The sequence below is a fragment of the Amblyomma mixtum genome, chromosome 1 (assembly GCF_055824585.1).
Source record: "Amblyomma mixtum isolate Tamu chromosome 1, ASM5582458v1, whole genome shotgun sequence".
NCBI lineage: Eukaryota > Metazoa > Arthropoda > Arachnida > Ixodida > Ixodidae > Amblyomma > Amblyomma mixtum.
Genome location: NC_143012.1, coordinates 320,545,788 through 320,568,953, shown reverse-complemented (window position 1 = coordinate 320,568,953; position 23,166 = coordinate 320,545,788). Strand labels below are relative to the sequence as shown.

At 46.0% G+C, this 23,166-nt stretch overlaps 1 protein-coding gene across 1 annotated transcript; it reads right to left on the bottom strand.

Annotated features, from left to right (window-relative positions):
* Positions 1 to 9,391: 9,391 nt before the first annotated feature.
* LOC149372670 (uncharacterized) lies at positions 9,392 to 15,269 on the bottom strand. Its single transcript, XM_089586809.1, has 4 exons — positions 14,666 to 15,269; positions 12,656 to 13,228; positions 10,758 to 11,379; positions 9,392 to 9,934 (listed from the first exon to the last, which is right to left on the bottom strand). The coding sequence occupies exons 1-4, from the start codon at positions 15,180 to 15,182 to the stop codon at positions 9,778 to 9,780; spliced, it is 1,869 nt and encodes a 622-aa protein (XP_089442935.1). The 5' UTR covers positions 15,183 to 15,269; the 3' UTR covers positions 9,392 to 9,777.
* Between the last annotated feature and the right edge of the window lie 7,897 nt (positions 15,270 to 23,166).

Sequence of the window (23,166 nt, the reverse complement as noted above, 5' to 3'; positions counted from 1 at the left end):
AGGCACTGTTTTGTTCGGCTGTTCATGTTCAATCATAGCTAATTTTTACAAACTTGCTGCTTATGTTCCCGTATGCAATGCCTCATACGTTGTTACAATACGACCGAAGACAGAGGTAAAAGCAGAGGCAGAGAAGCTGCAGAACAAAATCTGTCAAAAAAATTAACCAAAGCTATCATCTCAAAGAAATAGGCTCACATCGCGTCGACTTTTTCCCGCCGTGGTGGATACCACCAGCATCGAGTCCCAAGTGGCCGAGAATTTTCGATCCAGTGCCCAATACTCCAAGCGGAGAAATATTGCGCAATCTGCTTCTTACGCTTCTAGAGCCCGAGTGTAATCGCTGTCGTTTTTCAGTCTTGGAAACTCGCAAAATTTTTTTCCAGGGAAAGCCTCCAAACGGGGAAAAAAAAAAAGATAAGTGATATCGCACTATTGTGTTCCCCCCTTTTCGTACACTGTCTCAAAAACAGTTTGTCGATGCTTTATTACGCATTTTTTCAATACGAAAAAACAAAAAGAATCTCGTTATTTTTTTAGCTATTCTCGGTTTTTATTATTACCTTGGATCTGTAAGTATTGCAGGAATGCTTTTATTCATTTCTACAACTATGGTTTAATTTCAATATCAGTCCTATCAAGCCCCTTGCGATTCATATCTGGAGTACTAGCCGCTTCCAGAAAAAAAAAAGCTACTAAATTTTTCTACCCAGCATGATAACGAAATTCGCCTTATCCTAGTACATCCCACTAACGCTCTTAAGGGGCTTATTAGGAATCGGTGGATGCTGTATGTTGGGGGATGTTGCGAGGAATGCCGCAAAATCGATGAGTCAGAGAGTAATTTTTGGCAGACGTAGGCCCCTTCGTCGAAATCAACGAATACAAACAAAAAATTGCGGCCAAGAGCTCGTAAAAATACTCTGTGCCTGCGAATCGCATCCTAGGTTTGCTGAATAGGCAAGTTGCCAACCTTGTGGCACGACAAGACCAAAGGTTCAAGTTTCGGAAAAGTGACGCGGGGCAAGGCAAACGCCAACAGCATGAATACAAAATACTAAACATAATATGCGCTAACGTAATGAAATAAAAATAAGAAATTAACAGTGAATGACACAGGAATCCAATATGCAATCTGCGAGAACAAAATAATGAAACAGAAACAAAGAGATCGCTCAAATAATGAAGGAAATGCCCGAAACAAAGAAGCCGAAGAATATAAGCAGCAATGAACCACCAAGACATTTTCAGCGAAGGACAGGAACTTTAAAGCAAAGATTAACTTGGGTAACAAATAGTTTAGAAGTGAACAATGGTGTCGGTTATGAATCAGCGCCAGTCAGTCGAGAACCGAACACAAGTAAAAACAATTGCGTGATACCAGCTCCTGTATTACTAAAGTAGAACACAGCTGCTTTTAAAAAGACGCTTTCTTAAAATCTAACTTCCAGAGTCATCCCCGAGCGCACGTGGCGTAACCTGCCTTTATAATAACGCTTGAATAGCGGGCTCATTTCAAGACAGCATAAGCCCTAGAACCATATTTGTGATTTGCTTGTGTGCTACATATCCATACGTAGAGCTGAGGCCCATTGTATGTTATTACCAGTGTCTAAAGAAATAGCCCCGTTGTGCCATCTGGCGGCGCGGGCAGGACACTTTTTTTTCTTTCTTTTTAAAGCCCTTTCTAACATAGGTCTAAAGAAACGCGAACAAGACAAATGAAACGTGAACAGGAAATCGAGAAAATATTTTTTGTGGGACAGTGAATATTTTTTGTTTGTAACGCAATTCAATTTCACTTTGAATGCGCATAGGCTGCCTCTTGGAAGTGCTTATGGACCCCGCCTGCATTTCGTCTAAAGTGCAAATAATTGTCTGCTTTTGTACTCAAGTTTTCCTCTTCGTATTTCACTTGACGCTCATAGTGCACACTGGGTCAACGCCAGTGAGAAAAACCTCCTGTAGCACATCCATTTTTTTTATTAAACACCCCTGCTAAGGGATGACTTGCTCCTTACAGCAAGCACTGGGGCCATCCCCGTAAACTTTTTGCATTCTTGGGCTACCTTCCTGGAAGGCTTCTCATTGCAGGGCATGGAAAACAGCTGCCGACAAATGGTCATCCTAAGCGACCCAAGAGACAAGGAGGAAGGGAAGGCCGTCAGACGGCCAGAAATTCATTACAGCCGCTTCGTCGCTCACTCCGGCTTTCAATGGTCATTGGCTGTCTGCATGCTGCCTTGTTATGAGTAATATGGATGAAGCTGACCCTCACAAATCATTTGTCTGGCCTCTTGTCTGGCTCACTGGTTTCGAACACGCATATGGGGATGGGGCACATCTCCCAGTTCAAGGGCGGTAGGTTTTATTATTCGAGATCATATTTCTGTAGTCCTAGGTTCACCAGCAGAGCTATTAGACATAACGAGACCTCTGCGAGGCGCTGACTTCTTAATTACTACATCAGGCTCTGTCCCTTTGCCGTTTGGCTGTTTGCCTGAATGTTGGTAATGCTAGAACAGCAGAAACTTCCACAGTTACTTCAGTTTGGTCAGACAGGTGTTAATATCTTAAAAATTCTCCAAGGAAGTAAATTTGGTGGGTTTAGTTGGTTCATGGGGTTCAACGTCCCAAAGCGACTCAAGCTATAAGGGACGCCGTAGTGGAGGGCTCAGAATAATGTCAACCACCTGGGGTTCTTTAACGCACTGTACATGGACCTCTAGCAATTCGCGTCCATTGAAACGCAGCCGCTGCGGCCGGGATCGAACCCGCATTATTCAGGTCGGCAGCCGAGCACAAGAATTCAATTTTACAATATACTGAACTATTCAATTACGTCGAAATTTACACCGAGAATAATGTCAACCACCTGGGGTTCTTTAACGCACAGTACATGGACCTCTAGCAATTCGCGTCCATTGAAACGCAGCCGCTGCGGCCGGGATCGAACCCGCATTATTCGGGTTGGCAGCCGAGCACCAGAATTCAATTTTACAATATACTGAACTATTCAATTACGTATAAGCTCTTGCACAGTGCCCGCGATGCACACGCTGCATTTCAGCCTAAAGTGGGAAAGTCCTGCCCAGAAGCGTCACTAATTACACGGTCAAAATCGCAGGCTCAGCCCACGAGCATGTTGCATGTAAGTACACAGGAGAGTGCAGTGATATCTTGTGGGATGAGTGTTGCTAATTAAAACCATCGAGAAACAACTGCAGAAAAAAATGTAAAAATGTGGACGGCGTAAAATGCTCTATGGCTTAACTAGAACACTGAGCATTTCCTTAAATAAATATTTGTCGCAGTAAGTTAACCTGTCGCCTAATGGCAACCGCACAAAAAGAGGACGGTTTACACCGAGGAGACCAATGTCCAGGTTGAACGAGACATGGAGAAAATTGGAGAAACAACTGGCATGAGAGGCGTCGATAATATTTTCTTTGCAAGTAGCCTACGAGGCGCAGCGCATATTTTAATTATTTTCAGTCCCCTGTACAGCTAAAGTAGTGACGCGTGCACTCTTTTTCAGAGCCCCCGTGGTGGCTCAGTGGCGGCTTGGCTGCTGACCCGAAGGACGCGGGTTCGATCCCAGCCGCGGTAGTCAAATTTCGATGGAAGCGAAATTCTAGAGGCCCGTGTACTGTGCGATTTCAGTGCGCGTTAGAGAACCCCAAGTGGTCAAAAAAAGCCCTTCACTACGACTTCTCTAATAGCCAGAGTCGCTGTGGGACGTTACGCCCCATAAACCTAACATAAACCAAGCACCCTTTGTCAAAAGGTTAGAGCCGAATGGGGTTTGCTTCTGAGCCACAGCGTGTGGCTTGTAATGCATTCTTAGTGATCGAAATGTGCTGAAGGGCAGAAGATGTTTGGTCCTGTCCCTACAATGGGTAGGACTTCCACATGTGCTACAGAAGTCCCACTACACGGCTCAGAAGCAAACCCCCTGGGCTCTAAACTTCTTACAGAGACTGTACAAAGACAGGGCTTGGTGAATACATTGACAGACAAGCAGTATGCCGAAACTTTCTTATAGGACTTGTTTGAATGTTATGCACAGTAAAAACCGCCTCGGCCAAGGCGCCGAATACGCTTATTGCATCCCACGCTTAGTATGGCCCTCTGTTCCTTCTCCGCAGGGCATAAGCACTTTTTCTTTTTATAAACGCGTTACTATCTCTCGTCTTTTTCTGTGTCCTAAAACGTATTAAGCAGTTAGGTAACTAAGAAATAAGCAAGGAAGGCTAAAGGTACCAATAATTTTCGCTCTTCCACCATGCTTTCACGTTTGGTGTGACCCCTGCTATTCGAAAAGCTACAACACCACAGTTTGTAATAAGGGAGTAATTACTCATTACCATCCACCCAGCAATATAGCTTGAAAGGAAAGCTATACATTCCAATACTTAGGAGAATCCACCAAGTAGAGAATATTTCTAATAAGGAAATAATTACTGATTAGCGTCCATCCAAGTGCAGCCATACGGCTACAAAGCTTCCTACAATGGCAAACTATACGAGCCACGTAGCTTTCCGTTGCAGCCGTAGGGCTGCATGTCGGGGGATGCTAATGAGTAAATACTGTCTTATTACAAATCTATTCTGCACTGGGGGATTCTCCTATACATTGAACTGAAACCCCAGTTTCGTGCTATCCTATCTGCACCTTAATAACACCAATTTGCAGGGCTTCGTAAAGTTCGCTAGCATGCCCAGTAACTTAATTACGCACGCAGCTTACCAATCTGCGCGGAGTGGAATTCAGCTATCATATCCGACAGCGTCGTCCTGCTTACAGGACGTGTCGCTTTTCATCGAAGGTTGAAGCTACTCGAGACTGTTCATCTCCAAGGGGCAGTTGCTAGGTGTTCTGGTTTGCTTTGCCTTTCTTGTTGTCTGCAGTATACGGGCACTTTTCAGAACAATTTACTCATAAATCCTCATTGAGTCCCGCTAAGTGCGGAAGTCGTCTGTTTACCACCTTCGGCGCTCCGTGCCAGCTTTGTTGAGCATTGTCCCAGCTACTGCTATAAATGCTAACTGAACTTCAGTTCTTACGTGCAATACTGATCAGTAAACTGGGCCAGTTATCAAACCACAATCTCTCCCTACTGCCCATGCTACACGCCAAAACAGCGCACTTTCTCAGAAATTGGTTCCTTCTCTATCTCTTTCAGCAGCACCTCGTTTCACCGCACTTTGAACTGACTCTTGCTATGATGCAGATGTGCTTTCCTGACAAAAATGTCTGTTATTGCGAACACTACTTGTTTCTTAATGTCAGTATTTCAGAAATTAGGGCAGGACGTTGCACTGAGGATGGAAGAAATGACTTCGATATAAGTGATTAGCATGCTGCACAAACCAGGCCTATTTAATGAAACTGGGAACACCGATAAATATGCACACGCGTGCCCAAGATTCCTCCAGTGTATAATGCCCCATACAAAAAAAAAAAATTTGCACAGTGTATAGACTGTCTATAGACTTTTGTTCATTAAATCTATGGGCTTGCTATATTAAACCTTATAGATAGCCTACAATGTACAGATTTAAGGCTATACACTTCTATTAGACCTTTAATTATAGAGAATGAATAGATAGAAGTATACCGTGAGCCACAGTCACTGCGAGCCACAGTCACAATATACAGTGAGCATACTGTGACTATATAGACGTTTTGATACATCCGTATATAGGCAATCTATATACAAAACAGCAGACACAGGATAGAGGGAGGTGACGACAAAAGGCGGTACAAAAGTCTCATCAGGAATAAGTCATAGGAATAAGAGTCATCAAGAATATGGAAAGAAACCAAAAAATTCGGACCATTTAATTGATGAGTCGCAACGCCTTCGTACGTGAAAGCAAACAGCAGAGGTATAAAAGGTAGATGTTAATCGCGCACAAGACAATAATCTTTCAGACTTTTTGGAACAGTGTTTGAATCGAGATGTCCCTGAACTATCGCACTCATCTTTCCTCTTTTCTTTACAGTATTTTTCAGGAGAGATGTAGAATCACTGACCAGACGTTTCTGTGATAAGTGCTTTGCTCAGTAACCATCGGAAGATTGACTACAGTTATGTCGAGCGATTATTCTTAAGACATTCTTTTAAAAACAGTTTACGAGCACCCTGACTTCACAAATGGCCGCCTTTCCTTGCTTTAACTGTTAACATCAAGTATTATTTGTGCGTAAAATATGCATCATTCAATAACGAAAAGAAACCTTTCAAAGCTACTTAGAACGAACGCAAAGAAGAACGTTGAATTATCTTCTCCGAACAAAAAAAAAAGTTTTTTCAATTCCCGAAATTGCGCCTTCTTGCCATAGTTGTAGTCACCCCCTGTAAAGGTGCTCCCTGCACGCAGTACTGAATGCTCAGCTTATTCAGCATTTCGACACTTCAAAAAAGGGCCATGTCCACATATGCGCGGCAGTGTGTATCGCTTGACCGTTCTAACCCGTGTCTACAGACAGTGTACAGAAAATGAACAGGAAGAAGTCTAAAATACTCCGAATCGACTGCCTTCTACAGACCACGAATTGACAGACGTCCAATAGGCTCCCAAATGCTTTTCACAGTTTTCAGTTTATTTTTTCAGTCAAATACATGGCTGAGGAGAAGGAAAAAAAAGCCGCGGCTTGATTGAGCTATGAAGCCCTATGCTGCTTCGGTAGAAGTTGGGCTGAAAGAAAAATTTGTAACCCCCCTAAAAAGAAAAAGCAGACATTGAGCAAAAAATGCAATAGTCAGCACTCTTGGTTCCATACATTACACACCCTCGAGGGCATTTCACAAACGAACAACTAATCAAAACGAATTGTAAGAAATCAACATATTATAATGGATAAACAACAAGACATTTCGCGCAGTACACTGCACATACAGGCAAAACCAACACACTCAAGGAACAGATGTCGGATGTAGTTGACCGTTACGAAGCCAATGAAATCATTTGCAAACCCAAACTTATTCAGTGGATATATGTTAGTATGCAGACGGTAATTAATTAGTTCTCTGACATGGTACGTGAAAGTATTCATGGTGTTTTGATTTTTTTTATCCTGGGCGCAATAGACACTCTACACTACTAGTAGAGGTAAGTCTAAAAACTCCCGATCATCTTTCGTCTGTAGGAAGTTCATAGACTATCGAGAAACGTCGAAAAGGCCTCTAACCGACTTTCTTATATAGAAAGTCTATTACAAACTACGAATAGACAGAACCTTTATTTATTTATTCAACTATTACCCCGCTCAGACTGAGGGCGCTGCTGCAGGGGGGTTAGAGAGTTGAAAAAAAACACATCATCATCATATCAGACTCCCGATCAACTTTGGTATTCAGACAGCCTATAGACTAACAAACAGAAATATAGTATAGTGCCAACCGATTTTTTCTGTAAACAGTTTATTGGTATGAATAGACGCTAGTAAAACAACTTCCATTTTCGACTTTTAGGCAGTTTATTACTCTGAATAGACAAAAGTCTAATAGATTCTCAAAAGACTTTTGTCTATAAGCACAGTATGGACTATGAATAGCCAAAAAAATGCCTAAAGTAATGCAATAGAGTCTATAAGAAGTGTATAGAAAATCTGTAGCCTATTCTTAACCGGCAGACAACTCTTGCTCTTCCAGTTCAGGTTTTATTTAACCCGCTGCGCAGTGTACCCCTATAAAATGTTATCGGTGGAAAAACGCTTGCATTACTGCAGCGCTAGTCAGCTAAGCGTAATTTATCGCTGCGTTTGGCCTGCGGTTATCAGGTATAAGGTAAAAGTTATGCCAACATTAGGTTAACCAAGTTTGTTTCGAAACGAAACTACCTAATCACACCGTCAACAAGGCCAGCGCCTGCAACCTTACTCCTTATTTCGCCCAAATCATATCTCTCTCTTGTGCTGCATTACCCAGAATATATTCCGAACTTCAATTTCATTCTGTTGCTGCCCCCTCTCCTGAAATAACTTAGAATTACATCCCCTAAAGCACGAAATGGGAGGTACAGCCAATTCGACTCGTCAGTTCCGATAGCAAAGTGCTTGTTTTCATTCCTACATTGGAGTGGTAGTCGCCAGGCTTTACAGCGTGAATCCATTTGATTCTACCGCCTGCAAAAAAAAATGTCTTTAGCTTGCTGATATTACTCTTCAAAACCGCCGATACCACCCAAAGCTATAACTTAGCCCATAAAAAGGCCGGCCGATTTTGTTTTATTTTTTTCTCGATGACATCGCTGCTCAGGAGGCAAAATGCCCACATAGATTGGCAGCGTGTTATAGAAGATCGGGCCTCCGGCGTCAAAAAAAAGGAAGGGGGGGGGGGGGGGGGGGGGAACGGAGTCTTCCCAGCCAGCCTGTTGTTGACGGCAGCTGGAGAGCTGGAAGGCTAGGGCTGCTTACAGCTGCTCCCTATCCTCAAGCGAAAACAAAATCCTTGCTCGCCTATTTTACAAATGGCATCCTTGAAGAACATACCGGCGCCTTTCAGACGCCCACCATATTACTGGACGAACATTCGATCGTTTCGTGAGGCCGGCTTGAGACCAAGCATCTGACATCGAGCTGCGTGCCTTTGCCTCATTCAAATTCCTCAAGCAAGCCTCCAGAGCGTACAAAAAATTCGGCTTGTCCTGCTTTAACTTCCTGAAGAAAAAAACTCAAAGCTTCAAGCAACTCAGCTACCGTTGGGTTGCTTGAAGCTTAGAGTTTGCATCGTAAAACTGGAACCAGACGCAAAACCGAAACGTTCAAAACATACCACGACGACATCAAACACAGCGTTATAACTCTGCGAAACACCTTTTTCTGTTTGTTTATGCGCGCGCGCATGCACGCACGCACGTACACGCGCACGCACACACGCACACACAGACGAACAAAGGAGTGCACAATATTTTTCTTTAATATTACTCTCACGTTTTGTCCGCACATTAGAAAGACGTCTCCTGAGCAACGTGTTTTTGAGCAGGAGCGTTGGGAGGTATTAAACCGCTACAAGCCATGTAGAAAATTTCAACATGCTCACCCATCCCATTTAATTCTACTACATTGCGAGTGGGAAGTCGGAACTAAAGTGCGAAAATATTTGGTTCCAATTTGTTCCATCCAAACGCGCAACGGTGTTTGGTCTCTGTTACGGCGCTGCACATTCAGCGCAGTCGTGCCAGAAGTTAAGAACTTCGGTCTTCTCAGGTCGAATAAAGAGCTTTCTTTTTGCAGTTGTATTCATCATCATCAGCCTAACTACGCACACTACAATACAAATACCTATCTTATAACCTTCAAAATAACCTTGTCCTCTGCCCGCTGCCGCCAACCTTACCCCCCCCCCCCCCTTCCCCCCCAAACATCCTTGTGGCGGTCGTGTTATAAAAGCCAGCTACCACAAGCCCACGGCTGAAGAGTGATAATGCTAGTACTTTTATTAGTTTGCGCACTTATCCGCATTCACGAAACATGCGCATTTCAACAGCATAACTTGTCGTAACTATTATTGTCAGTATCACGAATGCTAGCACACATACGAGCGAGAAATGCTCCATTCGTCTGATAGTAGACGTAATGGTTTTCTTTTCTGTAAACTACGAGCGGTGCTTTCCAAAGATATCAGTAACTGTCGTGAAGTAATGTTCCGTGATTCCTTCCACGTAACATGTATTGCAAGGCGTGTATCCTGGTGCTGTTTGTCCAAAGTTAAGTGAAAGGAGATCGAACACTATCCGTTAAAACCGCAGTGAAACAAATCAGCGATGTCATGTCCTCGTGATCAAGCGAGACATCAGGTCAGGGCAAACATCCCCGAGCCAGTTGTCTACTGCCCAGTTGCTCGTGCTGTTTAGCATCAGGACCTTCTTCTCATCTTTCGTCCATGCTGGCCACTCGTCGCCTGCTTGCAGATTCCCCGGATTTCTGCAAGAGCATGGTGAGACCATCCGCCTCGTGAGTTCGAACACGAGCGTGCTCGCGATAGGCGATATTCAATAATATGCACTGCTTGTACTGCCCTTGTTTTTCAATTAAGCGCGTTTGGAGGAAGCGTATATTTGCCCGTGCAGTGACAAGCACTGTGCCTATTTTTTTTAAGCGCTTCAGCAATCAGGCATCAACACTACCAAGCCGTGTGAAAAAAAAATACATAAACAATCGCCCGATTTCGAGCCACTTAAACGTTCTAACTTCATCCTGCACTACAAGGTATGCAAATGCTTCTCAATTCTAGATCGACTGTACTCCGAGGCATGGTTAATGTTCACCAAATTTTTAGGTGCAGAAAGAATGGCTGTGCAAAATTCTTTGTCCAAATAGTCGAGTATTCTGACGCTTTCAGTTAGCTGTCCCTGCTTGTTCTCTTTGACGGGAACTCTAAAATGCTGAAATACTACCGCAGCCGCGCTACGTATGTGCCACGTTATGGAGGCGGTGTTGGAGTAATATGCGGCGCCGTAAAAATTTCTGCAAGTGTTCTCTCTTTTTCGAATACATTTGGCTCAGACCATCAGCATTAGGGTAAATAGCAAGCTAAAAGCATAGCGCGCTTGGACACGAAGGAAAACATGCAAAGAAGCTGACAATCTACAGCTTATAATTGGAATAATGTCACTAGCACGTATTATCACAAAGCGTTATCTTGTTTAGCGTTCAGTTTGGTAATAGGCATTCTATGATTTCTATTCCACGAAAAATTATCCTGTTCGTTCAAACTCTGTTCATTTAAAGTGCAGCGATACCGTACCCACTCTTCGCGAACGCCGCCACGTAATCCATCATGGCGAAGGAGAGGTTCCTCTGCGTGTCCGTCATGTTCAAGCCGGCTGTATCGCCGGACATGAAGACAAGGAGGTCTCCAAGCGTCGCGTGAGAAACGCCGTCAGCGCTGGACAACGACTCCTCTGCTAGCACCATGTAGCGGACGGAGGCGCCGCTTCTGGACGCTTCCTCAGCGTACTGCATCATGGGGCATTGAAACAGCCCCTTGGTGAAAAGGTCGAACAGGTTCTCCAGCTTCTGGGACCTCGTCAATGAGGCGTTGTCGGCACCGACTTCGTTGGCGACGAACTCGGCTGCCTGAGTGCCTTGCAGACCAAAGTCCCACATTAGGTGCTTGACGATTTCTTGCACAGCGGAGTTGGTCATATCGGAGCTCTCCAGGCTAAGTCTAGCCGGGCGGTCGGCGTCGTACAAGTTACTCCCAAGCAGGAGACTTCTGTGCGCGGAGATGCGGCTATCGTTTGGCGGGTTTCCCGTTTTGGTGTGGAACGGTTCGGCATTCATGTTGATATGAGGTTCCATGAAATGGGTCCTGAGCACCTTCGTCAAGCCGGCTGCAGGAAGGTGAGCCAGACATCGAATGTACGCTGCAAAACAAGAGTGCTTAAACTTGAGCATTAGTTCTGTTTATATGCGTATCAAGAGGTCTTAACTACCTTTCAGTTAGCAGAAAAGTGTTAATGCCTTCGATGCTAGTTACGATATATTACAACAGAAGCTAACCTTATTGGAATCCATGAAATTCATGTGAGAAATGTTATTACTATTGGCTTTTTCTGTACGAGAGAAGAACTGCGATATCATTTCAGATCTAGGATAAATGGACAAATGATAAGAAAACACAACATGCTGCTCATGAAAGCCACACCAACGCACTCCGCATGTCGTATGCGACGTTCCACAACTGAGGTATGGTGGAAGCTGCCGCTCCTTCCACTTGTGGGGCTATTTATGTGCACATCAGTGTAGCCTAACTTTCAGGGGCTACTCCCGGAATTATAACCGCGGATGCGGTAAAACTTTTATTCTGTATATTCCCTGTGCGGCGTAACTGCAGGCGTAAAAAGGAAGCTCTGCGAAGACCCTTTTATGGATGCTACCTATGGCGTCCAAACTGCTTGAGCTCACACCTTCGCTATGCTGAGGGCCGAGTGCAGCACGTTACAAAGATATCAGTGATATTTTTTTTTTTGTGCATGAATCAACTACTGAGCACTAGGAATGCGCGAATATTCCAAACATTTCGAATATCGAAATGAATATCCTCCTATTTGATTCGTTGAACGTCGCTCGAACCAATCTCATCTACTGAGATGAGGCGCCAGTTTATTATCTTTCATTATAAATAGCAAATAATTGTTTTACGCGCGTAACTGGATGGTCGTACAGTTAATATACTGAGTACGCGTAACTTTCCCCCGAGTGCAGATCACCGCCGTTTTTTTCCCCAGCTATAGTTATAGTTCCATAAGTTATAGCCTAAGACTAAGGCTTCGTGATTTCACTAAATTTTTTGTTCGAAACGAGGTCTGCACAAAAAGCGAATATAGGTAAAAATGTCCGATTTGGTTCTGTCAGTATTCGACTCGTATCGGATTCGGTTCATAGCTACACTATTCGCATTCGAATCAGTTTCTAAAAGTACTGTTCCAATACCCGTACTAAACACCCCTTTGAAAGTCCGTGAAGTGAAAGTCCGAGAGTGTCTTTTTCAACATGCGACTCTATAAAGTCATCTTGTTTATGTAAGGAATGCAAGCTTACTGTACAGCTACTGACATCAACCATGTCGAGAATAAACCAATTTTCCCAATCATGCGTCAACCTGAAAGTATTCCCACACGTACTGTAACGAAGCCCCACCTGAGATAGAGTTGTCGACACACTGTGAAACGTCGCAGCAGAGTTGGCCGATGCGCTTTGTCGTGGCCAATCCCATCGCCTCGCTGTTGTCCCTCAGGGGCGCGAGCATGCTCTGCGACAGGATGATGGCCTTGTTTGCTTCGAATAGCTCCGGTCGGGTCAGCAGCGCTGATACCATGAAGCCTCCACTGCCGTGACCCACGGGCACCACGTTTTCGGCATCGCCTCCAAAGGAGGCGATGTGCTTCTTGGTCCAGTGCCAGGCAGCCAAGATGTCATGAACGCCCAGGTTTTCCCGTCCGATTCCGTTCCTGTGTAGGAAGCCGACGGCGCCAAGGCGGAAGTTTGGAGCTACCACGACCACACGGCCGCGAGAGGCGAGGTGCCCCCAGTCGTACAAGCCGTTCCAACTGACTCCGTGGGACATCCAAGCGCTGATGAAAAATAACACCGGCAGTGACTCCCCTTTGAGCGAGCATCCTCTGGGCGTCCAGATGTTGAGGCTGAGGCAGTCGTCGGACGTAGTAGTGATAGGCCTAAGTCCGGGCACGGATACTTCCGGCTGAAGGCAAGCTGCGTTGATGACAAAGAGGATCATAGCAATGTGAGCTTAAGGCTTATAAGGTAAAGGCATCTCAAAGTTTTTCAATCAACACGATCGCCAGTACGCCCAAGTCCAATGCAGGACAAAGGCCTCTGCCCATAGTCGCCAATAAGCTCTGCCTTTCGATAGGTGCAGTCGCATTACTGCCGCTAATTTCTTTAACCTCATCTGCCGACCTGGCACCCTCTTGTCCAATACTAAGCTTTACTTCACGCGGAGTCTACTTCGGTACCTTAAATGAGAGTCAGTTATCTGATCTCTGCATTACACGTCTCGCCTATGTACATTCTCACTTTTCGATTTCATCTAGAATATCGCTGATTCATGTCAGTTTTTTAACTCAGTGAGCTATGTTCCTATCTCTTAACAATGCCCCGGTTATTTTTCTTTCCACAGAACGCTGCCATGCCCTGTTTTAATTTCGAGCCTTCTCGTTAGCCTCAGAGTTTTAAACCTACACGTGAGCGCAAGCAAGATAAAACTATTATACTTTTCTCTTGAGTGATATTATGGGTGAGGTGCCGTTTTTGACTTGAAAGTGCCTGCTTAATGATCTTCGGCGCATTCTTATTCATCCTCCAATTTTGCTCACATGCTGTGGATCCGCGTGAGCTTCTTGACAGGCTCTATGCATGTTCCTTAGCCATTTCAATACTTCCCGGCCCATCTTAAACTGTTATGGCCTTCCCAGGCTCTACGACATTTTTTTTTCTTCATATCGTTTTGAGCCCTTCCGTTGGGCTTTGAGTGATTTGGTTCACAAGCACGCGCAGCAGTTCTTGCCCTGGGTTAGTAAGCAAGGCAATGACGTCAGCGAATCGAAGATTGCTAACGTGTCCTTCATTACCTCTTACATCTAACACTATCACTCCAAATCTCTGCATACCTCGTGTAAACGTGAAGTTCATAACAAACTACACATATAAAGCTATGGTAGTGGGCTCATATTTGGCAGACTCAAAAAAAGAGCCAGGAAATAAATAGGTGATATGCTATATTAAATGCCGCTGTACTCACACCGGCCGCTAGATAGTGCTAGACTATCGACAGCAACCAATCTGGGTGATGCATATGTCTTAAGGGCATCGAAAGCAGCCGTGGCATTCGATCGCGACTGCAATTTCTCAAGTCATTTCTAGTGTTCTAATGCTAAGAAAGACAGGCACCTTCATAGGAAGCCAGGAATGTTATCCCGGGCAAAATTCGCAGAATTGTTTCCACCCACTGCTTTCAACACAAAGAAATGTGCAAGAAATCTCCTATACTCTCTGAATAACATTTTTTTTTTCGTAATGAAACATAAAAAATAAAATTGAAGCCAAAACAACGTTTTTAACTGCGCAGTAAAAGCGGGAAGTTGATTGGTCACCTTCTTACAATAAAATCGGCAGGTGAGAAATGCTGACCTGGGCCCTGTATGTCCGCTTCAAACGGACTATCCAATTTGGTCACCTCCCAGGCGATGCCGAAACGCTGCTGGCCTGATACGCCTACTCCGAAAGGGATACCAAGGAAGGCTCGAACTTCCAGCCCATCTTCGACCTCCACACTTGCGCCCTTCAGAAGGCCAAGGGTTGTGTTCACGATCAGGTCTTCAATGCCATCTCGGCAGGCCACCCGCGACGTACGCCGAGTGTACATGGCTCCGAGGATGACCAGTAGGACGAATGGAACCACAATTGATGCGCAGGCAAAGAAAAAGGCTCGAGGCTTGGACTGCGGCGTAAGCTCGCTGCGGAGTCCTTTTCCCAGATCAGAAATTCCACTATCAACGCATTCAGGTGGCGTTTTAGAGAGGCAGGATTTCAGTGGAGATGCGCGCGGAAGGTGCAAGTCTGGAGAGTTTGTGAGTAATGACGCGTGATCAGGCGAATGCGCCGGACTAGCGGAGCCAGACCTGGTTTTTGCGACGTAAGCCTCCATCGGAGGGGCTTCTACTACGACACCGTCCAAGGACAAGTGCCGCGAAGAGCGTGGTGATGACGTGGCAGCCTTTGTTGGATAATCTACGTTGACATTCATTGGACTGGAACCCATGGAAGAGCCTCGAGAAGAACGCGGTGATAACACCACAGCCTTAGTCGGAGGTTTTACGTTGACGTCCATGGGTCTGGAGTCCAAGTACAAATCTCGCGAGGAACGACGCGGTGACGCCGAAGCTCTAGTCGGATGTGCTACGCCGCCGCGCGAGACAGAACCTGCCTGAGCGGGAGAGGCTCTAGTTGAGACAGCCCTTTCGCCTGACTGGACTCGTTCTTCATCGGTCGAGGAAAGAGACGTAGGTGGCGAAAGACTTGATGAGGAGACTCCTGGTGCAGACCCGCCTTTGTCGGCACTTGGGAACGTGTGGCGCCTGTGACTACGGGAATGCTTGCGTCGATCCCCTTGCGGCGTGTCCATCCGGTTAGGCTGTAACATGGCAGGAGCATGGTTCAGTAATATTGCTCGACTTCGTTGGCAGCAGAAGCAAATTTGAGATTTTCTCTATACCCGCTACTCCACGACTGTCTCTTTAGGCTCGCAAAGACCCACATCAGTACGATCGCCTTTCTGTAAATTTACAGAGCTGCAGTTTTGCAGTTAACAACACAGAATCAGTCACTCAATCAATCAAAGCAACTTTATTTCGCAAAATTACAAGGTGAAAAGGGTGGCCAGAGAAAGTGCTGCTACACTTCAGCTTGACTGGGCTCCAGCCACCCATCGTCAATTGAAACGCAAATACATTCAACAGTAATAAAGCACTGTGCCACACACCATAAAACAAGAATATATTAGCAGTGAAACGCAGCTTCCCACTGCTTTCGTCCATAAATAGTGTCCCGTCAAAAAACGGGCACGCGTTTCGCAAAGTAATATTATAAATCTGCGGGCTTGTACGTATTTGGGCATAACTTTACAAGACCGCCTGTTATGGTCGTTCCTATTGATTCCTGCACAGACCGTACTACACGACTGTCTCAGTTAACAATATTATGGGCGGTTGCGGGATAACATTGAATATTGAATAGGTTGGGGCAACCGAAAAGGAAATAAGAATAATAGGCCCCTGCCTGCACCGTTTACAAACAACAGGCTTAACCCAATTGTAAAATAAAAGAGGCGGCCCGTAGGCAAGTTGTAATTTGACCACCCGTGGGTGGAAAAATAAAATAATAGGGAAAATGCTACATTAGCGACCCACAGCCGAGAGAGCGGGCCCGGGGAGGCTCCCCTGACCTCCCCTGGGAAGTAGCGGAAATTGAAATGGGACGTGGGAAGGGAATGGGGACAGCGGTTTTTTGCTCTGATCCTTCAATTATCTCGACTCCATTACTGGCCCGCCTGGCCAGGGCAGGGAGAGCATCGAGATTGCCCAATGGTGCGGCCCCACTCACGGGATGCCCGACCACCCACCATACGCAACGGGCTCCGACCGTCGGAGACAGGAAAACCTAACACGGGGTCAGTAGCTACCTGGGGCTCCTCATCGCACACTAGAAGGCCTTTCCCACCTGCCGGCTACTAGCCGTCGAAGGTTTTTCGCGGTTTTTCGGACACCGGAAGTATGTGTGATAGTCCCGAGCCAGTGGAGGTCCAGAACGTCGACGGCCTCGCGGCCTCAGAACTGGTCGCTCCGGGGGGTCCATCTGTGCTTCCTCCAACCATCCATGCACTTATTTCCTCTCCTAGCTTACTCTTCTCCTACTGAGGGGAGAGTGTTCAAGGCTGGGCGACCGGGCCACTAACCAAGAACATGGCTTAGGATGAGATGACCCGGGCCTACTCCACCGGTACTCCACACATCTTCGGTTTTCGCCAGACTCTTACGAGGCAGTACTAAGCCCTCATCCCCCGGCATCCCGCAGGCGGTTAAGCCTGCGGCCGGCCGTAAGGCCGCTTCCCCGGGGCGGCGGTTCCTCAGAGCCTGGCCACTATGAACCCCCGCGCGGACCTGGTTTCTCCGTAACCAGAAAAAGACGCGTCGGTAGCCAGACTTGCACGCCCCCGCGCGCAGAGGAAGGAAGGTAGCATGTATTCGAAAACCTTTTGGCGTTTTGACATGCCTTCCGGGCCGGATTTCGTGGGTCCGACCTGAGTATAAACCCAGGCCTGCCTCCGCTCAGGCATCGGACCTCACGTGCACGACTGGCCCTCACAGTCGTCTGGGAGTCGCTGCCACTCCCATTGGGGGTTTGCATCCCCAGAGGATGGGTCCCGGCCATCCCATCCCCACTGCTGGCATTGCACCGAAACAAAGCCTAGTAGCCGAAACTACACCGGCCCGTATTCGGTGGCGGGGGGGGGGGGGGGGGGGGGGGGGGGGGCACGAGCAGGCTGCACAGTCAGATTTCCCCCAGATAACAGTAGGCGCGCGTGTCTTGTGATATCAGGCTCTATTACAGCCCAGTACGTCCCAGTGACAACAAAAGAAAAACAAAGCTGCGGTTCGCACAAGATCAGCAGTCTTTCCGACATGACTGAAAGGTTGCATTCATATCGCATCGGATCATAATTTGCATCAGAAGCTAATTAACACATCGAGAGACAGAGATAAACACTTCACTTGCCTGCTGCGGCAGCTGATGGTGTATGTGCCAGCAGGAAAAGCGGTTCAAAGCCTGTTCTGTTGATTCCCTTGATCGAACAAACAGCACCATAGGTGAATGATTCATCTTCTTCTACTACGCACAAGCTTCCTGGGCGCGAGCTGTTTTACAAGCGCATAAGTATTTCCTGCTGACAGTTAAGAAAAGAAAGAACATAGCCCTATATACTTGTATTCACCTTGTAACCTTGCACTGTTTTTATGCCCTGGCTTTTCAGCCCCTCAAAGCAAACTCGTCTCGTGTATTAAGTACGCAGTAATTTTTTCGAAGCAATCACTTCCCAAACTTTGCCGATCTTTTGCTCTGTTGCCCCATAATCCTTTCCGCGCCTTCAGAAAGTAATGTAAATTCTTCGTGAAAAGTCTTCGGGCCAAAGGCATTGCGCTTCAGCCTCATAATAGAGCCATTACGGCACTATTAAAGACCGCAGGACCTTGAAATGCTAGCAGAAGGTTTCTTTTGGATCTAGAGAAGCTTCCTGCTTGACTTTGAGTTTTGGATGATCCGCTACAAAGAGCATCCTGGGGACAATTATTTCGCTGCTAGTGAACGCTGTGGCCTGAAGACTTTTGACCAAGACCGTATGCTTTAAGAGCGCTTGTGTATGCATCGAATCACGCCTCGTGCCCTTGTTGAGAGACGGATACCCACCGCCCGAAATAAACAGAAATAGTAAAGGTTTACATGATAAAGCTGCACTAGTTTCTAGAGCGTTTAAATTTCGGCGGAGTGGGATTTAGGAGCACAAATTCTGCATTGCTACGCTTACACGCACTCATAGTATGACTTAAATTTTACAGAACAGTGCATCACTGCAATTTTATATCAAAACTTCGTTGGGAGTCTTCGTAGGGACTCCACCCATGAAGACTCCCAAGATGCTACGAGCAATGCATAAACGTTTTGTCTCTCTCGCTCGTTCTCCTGTTTCCCTAATGCGACTGTGCATTGCCCAGAGTAAGAGATGCCTCACCAAGAACTTCGCAGGGCTCCAAAACTGGCTGCAGCTGACTACCTGTAGTCGGGTACAACTCAAGAACGAAGCGGCTTTCCCCTTCAAAGGACCCACTTCCGACCAAAGGTGTCGGCTGATTATCATACGCTTGCTAGCATGATAATGCAAGGAGGGTATTAACCCCGACCACGGAGGTAGGGGACTATCGCCTTTCATCTGCCACTCCCTGCATTCTCCTGCTAGCACACTAATGAGAATCAGCCGACGCCATTGGTTGTATCCGACTATAGTCGGATACAACTTAAGAAGGCAGCGGCTTCTCCCCGCGAAAGGACCCCCCTCCAGCCAATGGCGTCGGCCGATTCTCATTGTCCTGCTAGCGTCACAATGCAGGGAGTGGCAGATGAAAGGGAATAGTCCCCTCTGTCTATAGTGGCACCACTCCCTGCATTGTCACCCTAGCAGGGTCATGAGAATCGGCCGACGCCACTGGCTGGAGGGGGGTTCTTTGACGGGGAAAAGCCGCTGCCGTCTTAAGTTGTATCCGACTATATAGTTAGTTCGACCTTCGGCGAGTAGCATGCGCCTAACATTGTTGGAACGAGCCGGAAAACGAAACTCTAAAAAAAGAAACCATGTTCAAAAGTAAAATTGATTACCTTAAATTTATTTAAATATTCAATTAATTAATTCGTTTAATTAATTAAACTGGCACTTATCGTCCTCTCTTTCCGCACTGAGAACTCTAGAGAGTCGCACATAACGATGGCGCGGATTCTGTTTCTTTCTGCCTTCTCCCCTGCACATACTGTGCCCATTATATCCTGAGCGCATCATTATCCGCCACATTTCATGAACACCGCTAACTTATCAAGAAAATTGCTATTAAAATGTGCGGCGTGAATATTCTGCGACGACAGCAGCGGCTAGGGCGGCGCTGTTTCGGGTAACCTCTTTCTCTAAGTAACTGCAGATTTCGGTGGCGATATCCTAGCTCCGAGAAGCAGTTCTGCAGTAAGCAGCAGCCTAGCGGTGGCCGACCTCAGACTAAATTTTCTGCACTGGCTTTGTTTTCCACATATGCAGCTTCGTGTGATATTAAGAAAAGCATCCCTCGTCTCTCCTGACAGAGACTAGAAATGCCTTATCACGCGCGGCTCAACTGTAGCCGGTGAATCTGCCTTCACCGGTTGCGCGGTTCACCGAAGAAGCCCTTTCTTCAGGCGAGCGTTTCACTCATGCACTTCTGCTCCTTTTTTCCTGCACTTCTCCTTTGCTTTCTAGCGGATGCGCTTTTCACGGGCTGCTGGGTATTCCGCCAGAACTCCGTCGAGCTGTCGGTGGAAAAAACTTGCTTCTCCTTCGTGTACGGCCCTCCACGAAGATTGCTGCTCGAGTTTTCTCCGCCCTTTTTTTGTATTTAACATGACGAAATCTGTGCAAAAACAAAGGTGTTAGTAAGGAGCAGGATGTTCGTGAGAGGTGTGAGCTCTGAACCATGAGCGAGAACCCGAAAGCAGTCTGGCGGGTCAAGCTTACCTTCTCCTTTAGTGGGGAGCAGATGGGTGATTCTTTCTTGCACTTGAAAGCACAAGCTGATGGGCGAGTTGGTTATTCATTGTTTGATTTGAAGCAGCGCAAGGCCAAAAGCCAAAGAAGAGAGCAGAGAAAGAAACGGACGACACAGCGCTGTTTGCCCCCATAGGGCATTCACTGAAAATGATAAAATGCACTCTCATGTGCATTTGTTTGTTTCTTCTGCCGATAGCCAGACAAAATCAAACTCTCTCGTGTTAATTTCGGTACGCCCACTAAAAAGAAAGTTACGAGACGCGTCATCGACTTCCATATATGGCAGTGAAAGATGACTAATGTCAAAGTTCAGCTTTCTGGGAGATCACTTTTAATTGTAAGAGGCAACTGTGGAATTATGTAAGATATTGTTACGAACACATTCAAGAGAATGGTTTAACCTTCCAATGCGTAGCCAATATCCTGCTTTTAAAGTTGTCCTCGCGCTCGCACCGAGGATCAAAGACTGCCATAGGAAACCGAAGGGGTGCATTTTTGGCAATAATTGTAAGTCAACTGTATAATATTGTAAAATACGGTTATGTGTTTATCGATTTGAGTGGTCAAATCGTCCAATGCGCAGCCAAATTTCGTTTTTGATATTTGTCCTGATGCTGACACCCGAGGTTAAAACTGCCGTAGAAACCCAACTGGGCGAATTTTTTCTGTAGTTTCTTTTTGCAGTTTTCTAAGTAGTTGGTTCCTGATTTTTTAAATGTTGCAAATAGTTCTTGATCACGCATTTTTACAGAAAGGTGGCACATCGAATTCTTCTTTTTCATGCCGTGGTACAGATGATGGTTTATCCAAGTTTTCGTGCTTTATTATTTCTGCGTAATTCACACTGTAACGGAAAAGCCAAGTCGTAAGAACTTCGTGTGCTTGCAAGAGAGGTGTTACAAGCTGTGTTAACATCGTTTTCTTTGTAAACCGCGTGCCAGTCTATAGCTACAATTAACCCCCCTAAACTGTTCTAATGTAGAATCATTTAGGCCCACAAGGCCACAAGGTGCCGAAGGAGCAGGGTTGGTATAACTGAAATGTGTAAAACAACACAGTCTTAAATGTTCACATATGTCGGTTGCAAGAATGCCCGTAAATATACCACCTTCATTTAAGTTTGTAACACAAATGAGGGTTGAAGTGTCACTGTTCTCTGCAAGTCTGTTTAATGGGGTTTGTGCATGCGGGGCAAGCTAGAACTGACTTCAGTTCCCATGCCCACGTGTCTTGTGAGCTCACGTCTATGTTTACATCTTCCATCATTACCAATGGTTCATTGCTAGAACACGCATGCAATAGCGCCGCATCCAAAACATTGCAAAATTTTTCTTTGTCAGAAAGTAGGAGGGCTATAGATTACCGGTGCCGTTGCCTTACTTAAATGTAGTATCGGGGACAACAGTGGTATACTCCACGCGGCGGGAGCCGGAGCAACGGAAAACTGCGGCATTTTGGCGAGCTAAAGCACGAAACATTGAAACGAGCCAAGCGACATGCCTGCTGATAATAAAGGTCACGCATTTTCTGTCTCGATCCCAGATGCGGCCTGTAGATGGCGTTGCAACGAAGTTTTCCGTTGCTCCTGCTCCCGCCGCGTGGAGTATACCACTTTTGTCCCTGATAGTACAGTAAGGCATTCATGTCATCATTATCTACAGAGAGTCTCTCCATCGCGATAAAACGTGTCCTTTCCTTTATATACAAAGCCACGCCCTCCCCTTTGGCTGGTTCTACTCAAGTGCGGAGAGCGATACCTATTAAAAAGTTTTAAAAGGAATGTGATCGTTTACCAAAGCCACTTTCTGTGAAAAATATAATATAAAATTTATTATTTATTTACGCCATCAGGTCATCAATTTCGTCCGTTTTGTTTCTTATATTCCTGGAATTAAGCCATCATACCTACAGCCACGAACCTGGCGACACGAAATGGCAGCACCTTGTAAATACAACATTTCGCTCACCCGCCGCGGTGGCTCAGAAGTTACGGCGCTCGGCTGCTGACCCAAAAGAAGCGGGTTCGATCCCGGCCGCGGCGGCCGAATTTCGATGGAGGCGAAATTTTAGAGGCCCGCGTACTGTGCGATGTCAGCGCACGTTAAAGAACGTCAGGTGGTCGAAATTTCCGGAGCCCATCACTACGGCGTCCCTCATAACCTGAGTCACTTTGGGACGTTAAACCCCCATAAACCAAACATCTTTCAAGTCCATACGTTTCTGGCTTCATTCAGTATGGTTAGGTTCACTGTTTTTTTTTTCGAGCAGTAAACAGTTCTCGAAACGAATAACATTATTCATGGTCTCGTCAAGGGTTCCAAGATTATGGTATGCTAGGATGGCGACGTGCATTTGAATCGTGCAACAGATTTGTGGGCTTCGCACAAGCTACTGCATAAATCAAATAATAAAGATGTTTCTCGACGTTTGAGGGAGACTTAAATAATCAAATTTTTTAAGAGAAAATAAGGCGGCCATATGCTTAGAACTGAGCGGCAAGGAGGTTGCTGTCTCGGAAAATCCAAGCTGTGCGGCCAATTCCTTAATGGCTGACCTCTAACAGTTCTTTCTCTGCACCTGTGGCACATCTTAAACTCAGTAGCCACTGTTATCACGTTGTATTAAGACGCGACATGCTTTCAAATAGATTGCTCGTGAATTACAACAACCCGTCGCGATGGCTCTATGGTTAGGGCGCTCAGCTATTGAATTGTTGAACCCGGGCTCAATCCCGGCCGCGTTTAGATGGAAGCGAAGCGCAAAAGGGCGTGCATGTGGTCTACGCTGTCAG

What these genes read in the sequence shown, in the direction of transcription:
- LOC149372670 (XM_089586809.1), bottom strand. Translation starts at nt 15,182, where the DNA reads ATGGAGGCTTACGTCGCAAAAACCAGGTCTGGCTCCGCTAGTCCGGCG. An exon ending in AGCGGACATACAGGGCCCAG is followed by an intron (nt 13,229 to 14,665) that starts GTCAGCATTTCT and finishes TCATCAACGCAG; the next exon opens with CTTGCCTTCAGCCGGAAGTA. An exon ending in TGTCGACAACTCTATCTCAG is followed by an intron (nt 11,380 to 12,655) that starts GTGGGGCTTCGT and finishes CTTGTTTTGCAG; the next exon opens with CGTACATTCGATGTCTGGCT.